Here is a 19,474-nt window from a genome sequence, read left to right on the forward strand (position 1 = left end):
GGGGTAGGCAGTGAGCTGCATTTGGCCCACAGACTGTTGCTTGCTTACATCTGTGGTAGTCAAAGAAGAGCCCAGCTAGACATACAGATGGACATGTCTTACCATACAGGGAAGAATGTAGGTGTATACAAGGGAAATTTGAAATGCTGTTAGTTATAAAGAACCCTAGCAAATGTTTTGTGACCAGTATTTTTCCAGAATTTGAAGGAATAGGAAGACAAAAAAGTAAAAGATTAATTGCCACTACCATAGTGTGGGATCCATTTACAGTCTAAAGAAGAGTGCTGTTTTTGTAGCAGAAAAAGCACTTTATAGGACAGGAGGTGCCAAAACTTGAAAATTTCAGTCAAGGTAGTGATAGATGAACGATCTGCTAAAAAGCACACAACGTAGTTATGTTTTGAGAAGAATTCTTTAATTTTGAAAGATAATTTCTGGGGTTTTTTTGGTGCTTCTGTTAGTGGAATTTTTGGGTGTATAGGCATCAGCAAGAGTAGTAGTACACAGTGTTCTTCTAAACAAATGATCCATAATTTGCTTTGTAATTGCACATCAGTTATAAATTTTTGAATCAAACAAAACCTTCTTTCTATTTCTAGGTTTGCAATTATAGATCATCATCATTTTCTGATGTGGAAACTCATTTTAGAACATCCCATGAAAACACTAAGAACTTGCTGTGTCCTTTTTGCCTCAAAGTTATTAAAATTGCAACACCCTATATGCATCATTATATGAAACATCAGGTGAGATTTTCTAATTCCTGTTTGTTCATATTATCTTAGTGAGAAAACAGGTTAAGTCTTGAAACACTGATTAGTTTTATTCTGCAAAGGAAGCAGAGTTGTTCCAAAAAACCCAATTAAATTTATAATTTATGTTGAATTATTTGTGAAATTTCCAGTTCTTTCCTTACCTCTTTTCCAGTGATGGTGTAGACCATGAATAATGAAAGTTGTGAAAGATGACTAGAAATAGGCAACCAAGGATTGAGGGGAAAAAAAAAAGAGAGAAGGTGAGTGAAATAAGCAAGTGGCAGATAGTTAGGTCCTAAGAGTAGATCTGGGAATGATTTTGAAGGAGTTTTCAAGAAGCAGGGTGGGGGGGATATTACTTTGAACTGAGAAAAAAAAGATTGAGGACACATACCTTGTTTTCCTATTCCTTTTCAAACTTTATTTCTACTTTCTAAAGCTCTGTTATTATAAGAAAATGTGTTGTCATTGACCCAGGTTCGTCCTTCACAGCTACAAGGCAAAGGAAGCTGTTGATGGGTTGATGTATGAATTCTGCCAGAGAACTGTGTTTAGATCCTAACTTCTTTCCTGGATTACTTCTGCCAGTTCTGCTATGTAATTTTTGGAACTCAGCATTAGTGCTTGGAATTCTGATGTTATGCTTATTGGTTTTTTTTTTTTTCCTGAAGCAATTAAATTATCCCTGTTTGTGCTAAAAATGTTGATACAACAGTGTTTTTGTCAAAATCAGAACCTAATGGATTTATTGCACCTGATCATATAGTCAGGTTTTTCCAACTCATTAAGCATTTCTGTATTATTGATTAAACTGGCACACCAATTTATTCACCATTGATACTCACCTTGCTATGAAATGCATTTGATAGATAATCATGAAAGGCAGTAATTTTTAATTGGGAAAGATGATAAAAGCATTTCCAAATGAATTTGGGATCGCCGGTGTTGTGACTGGGATACCACCCATCCTTGAGAAGTTCTGGGAAGATCTTTTATTTGATGGTCCCCCAACAGTATTCCAACAGGTGTTAATAGAGGTTCTCCCAGAATTGTCACTGGTAAATAAATTTGGTAAATGCCTGGATTTAAAAAATTAAACAGTTTTGTTTGTCTGTTTTTTAAAACAGGACTTCTCAGAGCTTTTAATATGCTAATGGACATTGTAAATCTCCAAGCAAAAGATATAGTATGTATCATTTCCCAAACTTATTTGACCACTGAACACTTTATTTGAACATACCTATTAACATTCCTTGATAAAGAGTTTGGGAAACATTGTCCTTGGTACTCTGTATTTCATCTTTAGCCTTTAATTTTAAAAGGGAGAGTAAGGTATAAACTATTTTATTTTGAGGCTTTTTAATGTAACTTTCCCCAGATGCTTTACTAAACTCTACATTGAGTTATAGACATGAAAATAATGATAAGATGTGTGGAGCCAGTGTGTGGGGTGTACAAAGTATTCTATTTATTTTTTTGTGGTGTAGGGCATTGAATGCAGGACTTTGCACATGCTGAGCATGTGCTACTAAGTTGTGTCACCAGCCCTAGGCTATGTTATTTAAAGTCAAACCTTCATGCCTGGAGCCATCTTGACTTGCCTTGAGTTCCTAACTTTTAAAATTTTTGTTTGGTTTGTGTGCCTGGGAAGTAGATAGCCAGCAGTAAAGATAGGACAATCTATTAGTAAGAAAGAAGGATCATCAGGCATCCTCCAATGTATTTATAATTTGTATAATTTGTATCCTTATTTATGAAAGACTGGGAAACTTTTAACAGATGATAGTATAATATCAGGCAGTAAAAATTGTTGATTCTGTGTCTCATTATGTTGAAGACCTCACTTGTAATTGTTTCTTTAAAAGAATATATTGTTATGTCTTGAGTAATTCTAGAGCAAACAACCCAGTTTATATGACTTTTATGATATAATTTAAGAATTTCTGATATATTAAGTAAGCTTATTAGATAAAACAATAAGCAGTTAACATATAGTAATCACCATATGGTATCAGGGTACTTAATCCTCACAATCTATATATGTTTTATAAATGAGGAAACGGTTTTAGTGAAAGTAAGTTGCCTAATGTTGCATTGTCTCATAAAAGGCAAAGACAGAACGTGACTTTAGAGCACTAGTTTTTACTGCTGTCACGGAGTTGGATTTTACATTGGCATTAGATCTAAAGGTAGAAATTACATATAGTAAGAATTACCCTTAAATCCCTCAAGACTCTCAAAAAATTCAGTACAGTTATTTTTCTATACTCTGACTAGATCATTATATCTTTGATTGAACATTGTTGTTATTAAAAACTGTAATACTGTATCTTCATCACCCTTAGCACATTAAAATGCATATGTACATAACATGAGAAATGTGTAAGACTTGAGTCCACCTCAGGGAATTATAGATTGATGTTTTCTGTCTCAGCATTTTGGATAAATGTGCATTGACTGAAGTAGCAGTCATTTTGAACTAGTTAAATTATACCTGCTGCTCATATATTTTTCTGCATTAGTCTCTTGCTTTCTGCTTCACTATTTATTCATCCAACAAATATTTATTTAGGATGCCTTACTGTATGTCAGGAACTGTTTTAGGTATTATATAGCAGTGTGATTTAGGAATTGGTACTGTAATGGAGAAAGATAATAAGTTTGTGTGAATGTGTGTTTGTATATGCTGGTGATAAGTATTGTGGGTAGGAAATAAATGTGGAAAATAAGGAGTGCCAAGCACTGGGGAGGAGGGTTTGCTCTTTTATATACAGCATGGGCATTAAAGGGCCTCTTCAAAGGAAATTAAGAAGTAAGCCATGTGGGAGAGGTAACATTATGTAGGCAATGAAGTGAGTATAAACCAGAGTTACTAATAAGATTGGCAAGGAGGCCATTGAAGCTGGAGCAGAGTTAACTAACAGAAGGATGAATTGTAGGAGATAAGGTTGTAGCAATAGAACGCAGGCCAATTTGTGTGGACCCAGAGTCAGGACTTTGGAAAGCTCCTGGAAGGTTTTAAGTGAGAGACCTGGCATATTTCAAGAATTACCAACAACCATGGAGAGAATAGATCACAGGGCTGAAAAAGACATGAAAGGAAGATAGAAGTGGTTTTTTTTTTTGTTTGTTTGTTTTTTAAAAAACATGGTCTGGGTGACTTGCCCCAGTATGGTAGCAGTGATTGGAGGTAATGACAAATAGGAATGTTATCAGTAGTCTTGAAAGTGAAGTTGGCAGGTTTTATTAATGTGTTAAATAGAGAGAGAAAGAGAGAGAGAGAGATGGAGCAGGAGGGGACACTGAGTTTTTTGACTTCAGCATTTATAAGAATGGAGTTTTAATATTCTAAGCTATGGAGAAAACTGAGCAAGGAACAGATTTAGGATGGTAGGAGAGGGATATAGGAAACCTAGAGTTTAGTTTTGTCCATGTTGATTTGAGAAGCATAAGATGTCAAGTAATTTGCCAAATAAGCATTTGGGTAGGTGGTATTTAAAATCATGAAGCTGGATGAGGTAACCTAGTAAGTGATTCTAGTAAAGAGTTCTGGGAAATGAATTCTAGTGAACTTTTGTTCTGTCCTGTTTTTCTGGTATCTGTTTCTTGGCCAAGTTTTTCTCTCTTTTTTCCTCCTCTTCTTTGAATACTTTATAAGTGAATTTGTGTTAAGTTGCTTATATCTATGATATAAGATAGTGCACCACACTGCTAGTCTTAAGATACAGCTAAAATTATTCTAACATGTTGTTCTTACATATTGCTTTGGACATTGTAAGAACTATTTTCTGTTTTTTTAAATTTTAATTGACGTGTAACAATTGTACATATTTGTTGGAAATAGAGTTATAATTCAATACATGTTTACAATAATGTATAAGTTCAAATTAAGGTAATTAGCATTTCCCTCAAACATTTATCATTTGTGTTGAGAACATTCACATAACTCTCTTCTAGCTCTTCAATAATAATATATAAATTATTATAAACATAGTTACCCTGCCATGCTGTTGGACACTAGAACTTATTCTTCCTATCAAAGTGTTTTGTTTTCCAGTGTCTGATCTCCTTCATCCCTATCCCTGTACCTTTCCTAGCCTCTAGTGACCACTTTATATACTTCCGTGAGATCAACTTTTTTATCTTGAATGTGTAAGTGAGAACATATGATTTTTGCCTGGGGAGGGTACTGGGAATTGAACCCAAGTATACTTCACCACTGAGCTATATACCCAGCCCTTTTCATTTTTTGAGACAGGGTCTTGCTAAGTAGCTGAGGCTGGTCTCAAACTTGAAATCCTCTTGCCTTAACCTCCCAAATTCTGGGAATACAGAAAAAGCATTACACCCAGCTGAACATGTGATATTTGTATTTCTATGTCTGGCTTTTTTTTTTTTTTTTAATGAAATGTTTGCTATGTGCTAGTAACTTTGCTAGATACTTCTCTGTACATTACCTCAGAGAAGTATTACCTTAAATTTTATGAAGAGTTGCTTGTATTTAAAGGGAAATAGTGATGTGTCTGGCAGAGATACAGCTTTGAAGAAGATATTTTGCATGTGTTATTCTAAATTTCTATATACATAAGCATGTGTATATGAAATATATTTTTTATATTATTGAGAATATATGTGTAAAGATTTCAGTTGATATTATACAGTAGGAAGAACACTGGATCAGGAGTCTAGTATTGTTATTATCTAGCTATAGGAGAGGGACTTAGATTTCTCTTGGATTCTATTTCCCATCTGTAGAATGTGATAGGACCAGGATATTAGGAGGAACTCAGGGAGTTTTCAACTGGAACATAGGTTGTGATCAGTTATATTTTATGCCTCCGTATCTATGTTGTCCAGTGTAGTAGCCACTGGCCACAATTACCTGTGTAAATTAATTAAATAAAATTAAAAAAATTTAGCTTCTCATTTTCATTTGCCACGTTTCAAGTGCTCAGTAACCATTATATGGCTAGTAATTACCATGTTGAACAGCAAAGCTCTAGAGCATTTCATTATTGCAGAAAGTTTTATTGGACAACATTGCTTTATATAACCATTTTTGTAACTTAACCTTTGAAATGTCTAGTTAGATTTACTTGAGTTTAGAGAGTGTAATTTACTTTACCAACTTGTCAAATGATTGAAAATAGCAAAATTTTAAAATAATTTTGACATTTTCTAAAATTAAAACATGTTGTAGCTCATTTTCATAGTATCATGTTTTTAAATAATTTAAGTTTATAATTAAAAGCTTTCATACATTTGGTATAACTTCTATTTGATCCTGTTAATAGGACTTTTAATGTTTGACTCTATATAGTAACAAATACATTTGATAGTAATATAAGTTTTAAAAAATGAAATTATATTTTGGTACTATTTATGACAAAAAATAGTAAACTTTCATTAAAATTAACTTAGAGTAGTTCCAGGACACAGATTTTTGTGGTTATAAAAGTTATTTTTCCTTTTTTCTGTTTCTTAATAGAAAAAAGGAATACATCGTTGTACAAAATGCAGACTGCAGTTTTTGACATGCAAGGAGAAAATGGATCATAAGACACAGCATCATCGAACATTTATAAAACCTAAACAACTAGAAGGATTGCCTCCTGGAACAAAAGTGAGTTCAAATATGTTATATTTTAACATTTTGTATAATAAAAATTAGCTCTAACCTGGTTTTATCTATTAATTATGACTTTTTAAAAATTACTTTAGATTTTTATTGACTAATTTTAGATTTCATTGTTTTTATGCTTAGAAAGGAAAGCTTTAACCATTGTTTTGAGTTCAGTGGCGGGTACTATGTTGAAATGGCATTCCTTTATTAAAAGTGCACCTAGTTTAACTGTTCCTTGGGTCAGGGGGTTGTTTCAATATTATATGGGCTATTTTTGAACTATTCCATTGGCAATGTATATGTCAGTTTTAGCAGCTAAACTCTAAGAGGCTTGATATCAGGAATCTTATTTTATTTATCTTTGTATCCCCAGTGTCTGGCATAGTGCCTTGAATGCCATAGGTTCTCAGATGTTTGTTGAAATTGTTATCATTTAGTCTACTCTCAGAGAAGCAAGTACTGCTGCTGGACAGCATTGTATTTTAAGTGAGCAAACACATGTCTGACTGCATACTGATGATTGTAATTTGCTTTTCCCTTTTTGCCTTATATACATCTGTTTTCTCTAACTTCTTTACATACAGTCAGCTCTTGAATATTTGCTCCAGTGGAGGGAAACAGAGGCATGGATAATCCAAAGTGAAATAACCCCCAAAACATTTATATTTGGCTTTGGGTACTTACCTTTGAATGTGGGTATGTCTGGTACTTGAATTAAATAAAATAATATAAAGCCATGCTCTGAAGACTTAGAGCAAGAGAAGCTATCCAGCATTCTTCCCTGCAAACCATTCATTTCATGCTGGAACTAGACATGCAGAACACTAATGTAAGCAGTGCAGTCCTCTCTCATTTTTCCCCTTAATAATAATAATAATATTAATGATAATGATACTAAATGTTGTTATGACATCTTAGATTGAGGCTTTCAGTGTACTTTTCATACATTGTATTATTTAATCCATACAATCAAACAGTGAGTAGAAAAGGCAAATAGTGCCCTGTATTTTAGATATGAAGAAGTTTAAAGAGGATATCTTATTTACTCAAGATTACATGGCTTGGAAGGCATAATGCGAGATTCAACCTCAGTTCTTTTGATTCCTGACCTAGTGCTTTTGTATAATACCCAAGCACATGTTTCATAGGACTTCATCATAGTCTGTTTCTCACATACATGAGGAGAGTATAGTCAAGTGATCAATGAGAATGTTGGTAGGCAATTGACCTTTCCATTGTCAACTAACAGATATGATTGAATATTTTCTATTTTGAACACTAAACGATAAATTTTGTGTTAGTTCCCTTTAAGAGAAGTCTCAATATTAAATTCTCCACACAGTGCAAAAAGTTGACTTAACTCTTTCTTATAACATTTTATAAGCATAAATCCAGGGTAATGAGCCCCTACAAAGGAGAGGTCACATTTACTATAGATCTGTTTGTTTTGTAGTTATGAAAGGGTGATATCAGTAGGTCTTTCTAGAGTTATTTTTCAAGCTTTGTGAAACTTAGACCTATATATGAATTTTTAAAAAATTATGTCACAGCATAAAGATAGCTTTGGAATGTGCTCTTTTGATAGTCATATAATTTTTATTAACTCCTAATTACTCATTAATAACTGTGTTTACACATAACTGATTTTACATTAAGTGAATAAATATCAAATTTAACTTTAATTGTTTTGAACATTTGGAGTAAATAAGACTAAATACAATTGTAGTTTATGTGTACTCTTTCAAAATACTTGATGTTTAATGTTTTTTGTACAGTGATATTTTAATAGTAATATAGTGATTTTTTTTTTGAAGTAAATATATTCTTCATTCTTGTAGGTTACTATTCGAGCTTCAGTTGGACCTCTTCAGTCAGGATCTTCACCTACACCTTCCATTAATGCAAGCACTTCCACCCTTCAGCTCTCACCTCCAAGGACTAAAAATATAACTGCTAAAAATCCCACAAAATCGAATACAAGTAAACCTAATACAACCAAATCCAATGCAAGTAAACCTAATGGAAATAAGCCTAATGGAAGTAAATCTAAATACAAATCAAAAATCTCTAACTTGCAAAAGAAACAAAGCACATTGGCTAATAGCAATAAAAAAATCAAAGTTAATACTGCATTGAGGAACTTAAGGTGATGTTTTATTCCTAATATACAATACCAATTTAAATTTAAGTATAAAAACATTATAGTTTAGTTAATTAGAATAGTAATATGGCTCTTACTTATTACTTTTGTTTTAAAATATATTTATACCATTTTCTTTGTGTCTCCATAAGGTGTCGTCGGGGCATTCACAAGTGCATTGAGTGCTGTTCTGAAATAAAAGATTTTGCAAACCATTTTCCTACATATGTCCACTGTAGCTTTTGCAGATACAATACTAGCTGTAGTAAAGCCTATGTAAATCATATGATGAGGTAAGAAGAGTTAAACCTGTAAATTGACAACTAAAATTATAGTACAGGAAGTTTTTGTTTTGAAGCAAAGTTATCCCTATTAGAAACTAGTTTTTCTCCTTAAAGAGCCAAAAGGACCTAGCAGTAAGGAACTTCTAAGATACTATCTGATGTTATTTTCCAACATAGTAACTCAAGTAATTACTGGTCTTAAATTGTAAGAACGGTTAATTAAACTAATAAAATTAGGATAGGTTTATTGGGGAAATAATTATTCTGTTTTTTATTTTTCCCTATAGGTATTTAGAAATGGTGATTTTCAAATAAAACTTTAAGTGTTTTAAGCTTATTTAGCATACAAATAAATGTCCTCATTAGGAATATCCTCTTCAAATTAGTCACTTTTTGAGAAGCTGTAGTTTTGTGATGAAATCCAGTGATTACTGCTTCTGCTCATAGAGGAATATCGGTACCTAAATTTGATAGTTGAAACTATTAACCTTTTATTCCACTAGTAGCTGTAGCTTTTTAATTAATAGCTAACATTATTGGAGGATTTTCAGTGATGTTAGGAACTTCATTGAATCTGGTTTTCTTTCTATGGTCCATTCATCTGTCATGCCATCTATACATACATTTGTTCAGTGAAAACGAGAGACTATTCTGGTTATGATGCCACTGTTGGAATTCTTTTTCATTAATTCATTTAATTTATGTTGTTTGAGTACCTATCATTTACACTATGCTAAGAAACCCCTTCAGAACCCACATTACTTTCATTTGTATTTCTTTAATAGGAGAATATTTTATTCTATCAGGATGGATTTTTATCTTTAAAAATAGTTCTTCCATTATAAATGTGATATACTGCTTATTCATAGTGAGTTTGTTCCATTTAAATAAACATTAGAATTAATGTATAACTGAGTTTCTTGGAGATCATGACATAACCTCTGTTTTACTTTCTTATCATTATCAGATACTGCTTTTCCAGAATTCTCCTACCTTTCATGGCAACTTTAGCCCTTCTGTTTTTCTGCCTTGATGATTGGCCTACCTCCTGGTGTCTTGGCTTCTTTAGTGCCAGCACTTCACATCAGCTTTTAAGTTTTGAGTCCTCTTCATTTTTAGTCTCATCCTATATACTCTTCATTCCTTCTGAATTCTTATTATTCCATAATGTTCAAAGTTTTGACTCTTTTTGCCAGTCTAGCAGCATTCATCTAACTTTATAGTCATCGTGGTCCTCTGTTTCGAAATCTGTTCTTTTCTTTGTCCTCTACATTTTTATTCATGCTCACCTAGCATAAAAGCCAGTTTAAGATTTCAGGCTCTTCCCCTTTCCATCTTTTTATATGCCCAATTCTAGAATACAAGAGTTTATTTGTTCATTCTGACTTTATAATCTTTAACTTTAAGACATATCTCTTTATTTTTCTTTTTAAAGACCTCCTTATTTTTACCTACAGTGTTTGTTTAATCCCTTTTCAGTACCCTAAAAATTTTATTTTTATCTTTTAGTTGTTAACCCAACTTATTAATTGCTCGATTGAAGGTCATCTTTTTCATTTTTCCTAAAAGCTAGCTCTTTTCAACTCCAAATATTTTTCTTCATCCAGATATTAATCTCAGAAATTAAGCTTGTCCCATTTCTCCATTGTCAATTCTATCTCTTATCTCCTTCAATTCATCATAACCTTATTCAGTTAACTTGTATCTTCATCCCTGTCTCACTATTGGACTTCTTCTGCTTATAAACACTTTCAGTGTTTTGTTTCTTTAATTTTAGGATGAGGGAGCTATGTCCTTCCTGTGTATTTTCTTCATTTCTTGACTGCCTTTTTCCATCAACATTTTTCAAAATGTTTGTTACCAGCTTAATTGTGACTCATTTCTTTACCCTTTTGAGTATCATCCCTACCTATCAACTAACACTGCCCCTTTAAAGATTATTGTGTCATCTACTTATCACCACACTTTTCCCCTTTTTTCATTCTTTACTCCATAACTTTATTTTTAACATTGTTGCCACTCACTTTTGAAACGTTTCTCTTTAGTCTCTATTAAGCCGTTAATACCGTTTTTCTTCTTTTTAGGTAACACCTCTATTTCATTGCCTGTCTCCAACTGTTTATAGTCCCTTTCTTAGTAATTTTAGAACTTGCACTTTCAGCTTTCAACTTGAAATCTTAGAATTTCAATCTTTTGTTTTTCTGAGATCCAAATCTGTGTTTCTAATTATTTTGTAGATGCTTTTACCCTAGACCCACTGGCATCTCAATAGAACAACAACAACAACAAAAAGCGCCAGCCAAATATTATTATCTGTCTCAGATTCATATTACTACCATCCTAACTTTTTAAGTTCCATCTCTTTCAGGGCACCATTTTGTGTGAATGTTCAGCTCCAGCTAGAAATAATTTACTGTCCCAAGTTTCTGAAACTCAAGAAGTTCTTTTGATTCACTGTCATCATGGCTTCCTGAGACTGCCTCCCAACCACTGCAGTATCTGATACTCCTATTGCTCTAAACCAGGCCCCATCATCTTTTCTCCTAGTATACTGCTGGGTGGAATGCTAATCTCTTATTGTGTTCAAAACACAAAGCTACCTAAGGATGTCTTTTATTTTGCCCTTAATTTCTAAAGGATCAAATTGGAAAGTATTTTGTGTTTCTTAAACTAAGGTTCATTCTGGCCTTCCTTCTCCCATTTATCATAGTTTCCTTCCTGTCCTGAAGAACTTCCAAATCCATTCTATCTCCAACCATTTGCAATTGGCTCAAGACATTCTTCTTACCCTTTTCCAAACCACCCAAACCTACATTTCATTGTCATCACACATACTCCTTATTCACTGTTAGCTCCTTTCTCCTTTTTTTTTGTTTTGTTTTTCCTTCATTGATACCTTCGTTTCCCTTTGCCTTCTCACTTGAGTAGCACACCCTTATTTCTACTTACTGCAGATACTTGATCTAGGCTTGAGGTTTTTATGAAGGGAAGCTTCATTTCTCCAAAAGATGTGTACATTCAGTTCTTACCCTGTACCATACCAACTCTGTAGCCTTTCAAGTAGTCTTTTTCTTTCTGATCTCATACCTGCCCAGTCTCTTCTATAAAGAGAGACTCTGATCCTCATAAGTTGGCTAATCTTTTCTAAAGTATTTTTCTTCCCATAGTTATTTTATATAGTAGTTTTTTTCTTATTCTTTATTAGTCCCCATGACACCCTGTCCTTCCCTCCCAGTTCATCTTTCAAGTGTCTGGTCAGTTCTTTTGAATTGTGTACCATTCATCTGATCTGCCTTTCATTTTATTTGTGTATGTAGAATCTCCTTCAGAAGTGATCTTTGTATTTATCATATCACTTACCACATTATAAACTATAAATGATAGTCATTATTTATAATTAGAAGAGGCCCCAAACATAATCTCAAAGAAGAGATTATAAAATCTTGAAGCTGTTGGAACATCTTTAAATTCAGACTCTTTGAAGGAAACAGATCATTAACTTCATAATTATAAATTATTTTTTTAAATAGTATTATTGGGGTCAGTTATTTAAATTATTGTATTTTGGTAATAGCTTGTAAGTGGTAATAGAAATCACCTGAGAAAGTGAAAATTAACTACTATATAATATTATTGTTATTCCTCAAAAAGATATATGAGACAACTTTTTCTTCTACATGTAAGAGAATTAAGTTAATGGACATTACTAATATCTCTTTTTAATAGTATTTATATCACCTAGATTCATTTTCACAAATACTGATTATTACATACTAGGAAGGTACAGTTTGTGTTTTAGTCAAAAGACCTGACAAGAACAATTAGAGAAGGAAAAGTTTATTTTGGAGCTCATAGTTTTAGAGGTCCATCTGTAGATGGTTGACTCCGTGGGCCTGGGCCTGAGATGAGGCAGACTATCATGGTGGAAGCATATGGTGGAGGAAAGCAACTGGGGACATGGCATCAGGAAGGAGAGGCAGAGCACTCTAATGATCACAAAATATATATCCAAAGACGCACCTCCAGTCACACCCTACCTGCCTACAGTTACCACCCAGTTAATCCCTATCTGGGATCAATGCACTGATTATGTTAAGGCTCTCATAACCTAATTGAGTCATCTCTAAACTTTCTTGCATTGTCTCTCACACGAGCTTTGGGAGGCTTATGAAACTGTAACAGTTTTCTAGAAAGTGTGATAGGCAGGTAGTATTGGGGGTCAAGTCCTTACTGTTAATTTTTGCTAATTAGTAGGAGAAATATGTTTACCTAGGTTAATGTGATAAGCAGATAACTATGAGAGCACAGAGAAGGTAAGAAAAAATTCTTTAAATAAGAAGTAGAGAAGACTTTCTATAAATGACATTTCTCTTAGACTTTGAAGGATGATTTTAAATGTTTCCAAGTAAAAAGAAAGCTGTTGTAATGATTTGTTCCTGTACACAGAGTTCAGTGTCATTGTTGATTTTTTATCTTGCATTAATTTATGAATATATATTCATTCCACATTTATTTATTAGCATTTATTCTGTGTCAGACCATCTTCTCTTTCATTCAACCATGAATTCTAGGGCAGGCAACTTACCACTCTAGTTATTATATCGTCATTCTACAATTTAGTGTCTTAAATAGTAGATATACCATCAATATTGTTGGATGTTAAGGAAGTCATTCCTTTTGTGTTTCTCAGAAAGTCAAGTTGTTTCTTACATGGAATCAAGATTATTAAGGAAAATATGTCAAAAAGGGATTTTGTCCTCAATTTCCTTGAGGTATAATTTATACCTAATAAAATTTACCTATTTATGAAGAACAATTCAATGAGCTTTTGGTAATTATAGTCATGCAGTTGGGTAGCAGATTTTTTAAACCTACGTCTTAACACGTATTTTTACTGTATTGAATAAAAGTCTTAGCCTTTTCTGTTTTCTTAGGTGTATTTCTGTATTGCTATCAACTTTGTGGAAATAGGGAAGAAAGGTAGCTTTTTCCTCCTTTTTATTTGTGAGTTGTGATTCACTTTTCCATTCTTAACATTACACAAAATTGTAGTTGTAGAAGTTATGTAGTAAGTACAGATGAGTCAAAGAGGCAGTATAAATGCTTTTTTTTTTTTTTTCAAAGATAGGGAACTCTAAATTATAACTGGATTCAGACAACTAAAAATTTAATTAGGAACATTTGTAGATATTTGGTCAAGTTATAGATAGATGTGGAAGCCATCAAAAAGACCCTAAAATATCATTTTTCTCTCCCCTTACCAAAGAATAAAAAAAACAGTATACTTATTTGAAGAGAAAAAAACTTTAAAATGTCATTAAAAAAAATAACTTATTTTGAACTGAGCCTGGTGGTACACACTTGTAATCCCAGTGACTTAGGAGGTTGAGGCTAGAGGATTCCAAGTTGGAGGCCAGCTCATCAATTTAGTGAGACCTAGTCTAAAAATAAAAAGGGCTGGAGGTATATTTCACTGGTAGAGCACACTGGGGTTCAATCCCCAGTAAACCTGCCTCCCAGTCTTGGACTCATTCCTCTAAGGAAACAATTATTTATATAATTTTTTGCACACAATTTCAGGGCTTTCCAACCTCCTGATCTCTCTAAAAACTTTATTTTTGTGATAATATCTTAAATTCATAAGTCTCCAAATAATAGTTACCCCAGCTTGAAGAAATGATATTTGAAATCTTCTGAGGCTGTTTTCTGGGGATTATATTTAGCCAGAACATTTCTATTCCTTTACATACAGGCTTTACTGATGTGAGTAGCCACTTACCTAGTTTGTTGGCTACTGCTTTTCAAACTTCAACTTGTGTAAGAATCACTGAAAAACTTGTTAAGGCAGTTTCCTGGATCCCACTGCCAGAGATTAATTCAGTAGGTTTGTGAAGAGCCTAAGATTTTGCATTTCTAATTAAACTCTCGGGTGACGGTGATACTGTTGTCTGTGACTTTCAGATGTAGTGTGCTAAACTACTACTGGTTTTCTAGTACAGAAAGCTTTCCTTATTGGCTACAATGTATGGTTAGTGGTTTTTTGTTCTGTGATTAGAGGAAGCATTAAGTTATGAGTTCTGCTTTGTTTCTTAAACCTCTACTAACAATTACAAAGAACTGTCTAGATGTTTGAATTTACAGATGGTAAACAGTAATATTTAGCTCAGATAGTGTGTACTTTCTAGATCAATTGAATTCTGTTCCCCTCCTTCTATACTAACATGTTAAGATTATTAAAAAGTTATTTTCAAAAAGTTGATTTCTAATGATAATTCAGATTGTAGCAAAATTAATTTGTTAATAAAAATTTAGAATCATTTTAAATGCATAATAAATGAAAAATTTAGTTTGTTTTTTAACTCTTTGAGCATTTCCTTTTTACATAATGGTGAGGTATTGATCATCTAAGTATATGCTTAGGGAAAAAAGTATGTGTCATTAGGAATTAAAAGCAAAATGGAATATCAGATCAAATGTTGAATTAAACAGGGTTAATGGTTCAGTATTTACACTGTAGTCTTTTAAAAACTAGAAACTTAAGTACAGACTTGAAATGTTTATAAATTAATATAATTATTATTATGAAATAATAGAACTCTATACTAAAATTATTAAAATGTCTTCTGTCTCTCCAGCTTTCACAGTAGTCGTCCAAGTAAAAGGTTTTGTATATTTAAGGAGCATTCTGAAGATCTCAGGTAACTAGTTGATTTTTTTTTTATTCTTTCTACTAAACAATGGTTATAATTTACATTCTTTCTTGCATAACAAATTTATTGAGATATAATTTACATGCTGTACAATATGCATTTAACAATAAAATTAATAGGTTATGGTATTGTGCTATATTATACAGTATAGTATAGCATCCAAACCTATAATAAGTTATAGTATTATACTGTACTGATGCTGTACAGCAATGACCACAGTTAATTTTAGTACATATTGGTCATTCCAAAAAGAAACCCTTTCCCCATTCATTAGTGGTTATTCCCATTTCTTTTCAACTCCCCCCATTACTAAGCAATCATGAATCTACTTTGTGCCTATGTAGATTAGTTCATTCTAGATATTTTCTACAAATGGAATGATAGACTGTGTATGTAGTCTTTTCCAACTGCCTATAAAGGTTTATGTATATTATAGCATGCGTGTATCAATGCTTCATTTTTCAAAGTGCTGAATGATATTCCATATTATGAATATGTCATAGTTTAGCTATTCATTCAGTTCATTTTCACCTTAGGTCGTTATAATGCTACTGTGAACATTTACATATTAGTTTTTATAAGGACATGTCTTTATTTTTCTTTAGTATAAACTTAACATTGAATTTGCTGGAGTTTATGGTACATTGATCCTTTTGAGGAACTGCTAAATTGCTTTTCAAAGTAGCCTCATTATTTACATTCCCACCAGCAGTGTATGAGGGTTCTAGTTTCTTCACATCTTTTGTAACATTTGGTATTATATCTTTTTTGTTATAGTCATTCTAGTTGCTAGGAAGTGCTGTATCATTGTGGTTTGCACTTTTAAATTAAACTGTCAGTTTGTGAATCTGAGTGATTCATAATGGATATTACATTGTTCCTTATAAGACCTGAGATATGCCATTGATCTCTTGGTAAATTTATTTCATTGGTGACAAATGGTGTCAAGATGAAATTCTCATGCATTTGCATTGTAAAATGAAAGGAAAAATCAGGCCCACCAACAATATTTGAATATCAAAAAGTTACCTAAGATACCTATTAAAGTGACGCTGTTAGTTTTTGAAGCACATATATGAAACCACTGAAATTCTTGAAATCAGTAGTCTTCATAATTCTTTTTTGTTTGTTTGTTTGTTTTTCAAATAGAAGTATACAGCTTAGCTTCTGTAAAGAAACTATGGATGAATGTTGATAATTAGCATTGGTTATACCACACACTGAATTCAAAATTGACTGAGCAACATTTTTTAAAATTCTGATTTCCTTAGTTTCTTTTTCTTTGTTCATTTTCTGCTTATGTTGCTATTCTCCTTGAAATAACAATATCTTTGTTCCACCAAACTAATTTATTGATAAGTTTAGCCAAAGACTTGTTTGGTGCTTTGGGTTCATGGAAAAGGAGGAAGAGGGAATGGCATTATGTCTTAGGATCTTTGTGTTTATTATCCCCTATTCGTAGTTTACTCTTTCCCAGATATTGTATGGTTAGTCCTTTATCTCCACTCTGACAGTGATCCTTTTCTTAATTACTGCATTTGAAATTGTATCCACTCCCCCATGCTTTACCCTAGCACTTTTACCTCCTTTTAATATTTTTTTTCATAGTGCATTTGCAATACAATACATTTTACTTTTTGTTTGTCTGTGGTCTGTGTTCTCTTACTACATTCTATGTGGCTTATGGGTTGTTTTTTTTTTTTTTGTTGTTGTTCATTTGTTTTTGTTTTGTTTAAGCCTAGCATATAGTAGGCATTCAGTAAATATTTGTTGAATTAATTAATGTATATGGAAAAAATTATGTATTTGGACAAAAGGTCCCATTTATGATGCTGAGCCAGTAGCTCACAGGAAGATAAAAAATAATGGTTCAATATTAAAACTCTTAGTCTCATTAGAGTGTTTATTGTATTCAGAAAAATTGATTGTTACTTGAGGTATTGCCTTAATAAAGACTTTTATAAGAATGAATAGGATTTATTGCATTTTAAAAATCAGATTTTAATTTGATTTTTACCTCATTATTGTCTAGCTCAGTTGTGTGTTAGTTTTTTAAACGAATTATCTGATTTTTTAAAGGTCTGGAGTGTTTTTCTCTCAACTTCCATTATGTCTCACATTGAAATTGGTCAATTTCTGTGAGTGGAACTTAGTGTATTTATAAAATTCCATATCCCCCAATCTTTGTAATTACTTATTGAAATGGAATATTTTTTTATTGTGTATATTATGTGTATTATGCATTTATCATGTATGTATTGTAGCAGGTCCTGTGTAGATGATAGGGATAAAGCAATCTTGGAACTAGCTTTCAGGGAATGTAGTTCATTAGGTGGGAAATAAAGTATGAACAGAAGTTAACTATGGATTTTAATAAGTGCAATAAGTTATTTCAAAGAAGTGAGAGATTACTTGGAATGATCTGGATAGGAATTAGGTTTACTTTGTTTTTAAGGATGAGTGGGGTTTTTTTTGGGTTTTTTTTGTTTGTTTGTTTGTTTTTTACTGGCAAAAGAAGCAGAGGGGTCTTCTAGTTGGAGAAAATAGCACAAAAGTACAGAAATGAAAAAGAGAAGGCATACAGAAAGAATGGCTAGTAGTAAATGGATGGAACATGATGTTTGTGTGATAGTAATGGATTAAAGTCTGTAGCAAAAATTTTGAGCTTACAATCATTTTGGAATGCATTGAAAATTAAACTTAGGAAATTTGGACTTAATTCAGAGAACCATTAGTGTTTTGTGTAGAATCAAGTGATACTGAAGGAGAGTTGAATTCAGGGACATACAAGGTGAGTTGTAGTTGCATAAATTATTTAGATTAGGGATCTGAATTAAGGTGGTGAGGTGGTATTACATTGTGTTTATGATGTAATATGGGCTCTGGAATCAAAGTGCATAATTTTACACCTGATTTTGACCTTTACCAGCTCTATGTCCTTGGTAGGTTACTAAGCTAACTCTGTACTGTATAAAAGGGTAATAATTATAATACTTAACTCTTCAAGTTGTTGTAAGATTTAGATGAGATGATATGTTTAAATGCAGCCTGGCACAGAATAAGTACTCAATAAGTTGTTAATATTATAAAATGCTTGACATATTAAATGTTTTAAGAAAGGAGAAAGTCATAGGTAACTATGGTTTGAGCTTTAGTGTCAAGTGAAATGGGACCATAAGAAAGTCAGGAGGAGATGATTTGGGGAGAAAGCAGATGATTTTAGATATGATGTGCCAGTGAATTCTCTCAGTGAACATATATAGCATGCTGTTAGAATAGAAGTTAAGGGGGAGAAATCAGTCTGAAGTATTCTGTTTGTTTGTATTCATATACTGGTAAAACATATATTATGTAATGAACATCAAATATATGAATGTTGAATGTATATACTTTGTATTAAACTGATAATAACAGTGATCAGTTAAATGATCAATTTTTTTTCACCTAAACAAAATTTAGGTGACACTTTGATTTATTAGATTCCAAAGACTCTTATAGACCCCTAAGTAGAGGAGCAACAGCCAGAGCAAATAAGGAAAACAAAAAGTCATCAAGAACTTACTGTAGTTCTCTCTGCTTTGACCTGCTAAAGCAGCATAATGCTGTCTTTATTTTCTCTGGACTTGGGTTTCTTTCTGCTTTCTCTGTACAGACCATCTTTTCTCTACTAATGACCCAACTATAATATTCCCAGACTCACATATTTTCCCAAATCAAGAAATTTGATTATAAATTCCAATTATAAATCCCTGTTTAAAAACAGATTGAGTTAGTCATGCCATCGCTTTTTAAATTATCTATATCCAGTGGAATAGGCAGTAGCCTGTTCTTTACCAGTGAAACTCTTTTTAGTATCTATGAGGGCAGTTTGTTCATAGAAAAAATTGTAGTTAGTTATTTAAGCTAAATATTTTACATTTTAACTTTCTTTAAGCTTTTAAGTCTAACTTAGAAATACTCCA

At 32.6% G+C, this 19,474-nt stretch overlaps 1 protein-coding gene across 5 annotated transcripts in view; it reads left to right on the forward strand.

Annotated features, from left to right (window-relative positions):
• The window catches only part of Znf280d (zinc finger protein 280D), a 113,143-nt gene that overhangs the window by 57,371 nt on the left and 36,298 nt on the right, over nucleotides 1-19,474 (forward strand). For all 5 annotated transcript variants that reach the window (XM_078049575.1, XM_078049576.1, XM_078049572.1 and 2 more), the window contains 5 exons: nucleotides 600-746; nucleotides 6,244-6,378; nucleotides 8,217-8,524; nucleotides 8,671-8,811; nucleotides 15,438-15,500. In XM_078049575.1, coding sequence (XP_077905701.1) covers nucleotides 600-746; nucleotides 6,244-6,378; nucleotides 8,217-8,524; nucleotides 8,671-8,811; nucleotides 15,438-15,500 — 794 coding nt within the window. The remainder of the gene's footprint in view (nucleotides 1-599; nucleotides 747-6,243; nucleotides 6,379-8,216; nucleotides 8,525-8,670; nucleotides 8,812-15,437; nucleotides 15,501-19,474) is intronic.

Source organism: Ictidomys tridecemlineatus, chromosome 5 (assembly GCF_052094955.1).
Source record: "Ictidomys tridecemlineatus isolate mIctTri1 chromosome 5, mIctTri1.hap1, whole genome shotgun sequence".
In the NCBI taxonomy this organism is placed as follows: domain Eukaryota; kingdom Metazoa; phylum Chordata; class Mammalia; order Rodentia; family Sciuridae; genus Ictidomys; species Ictidomys tridecemlineatus.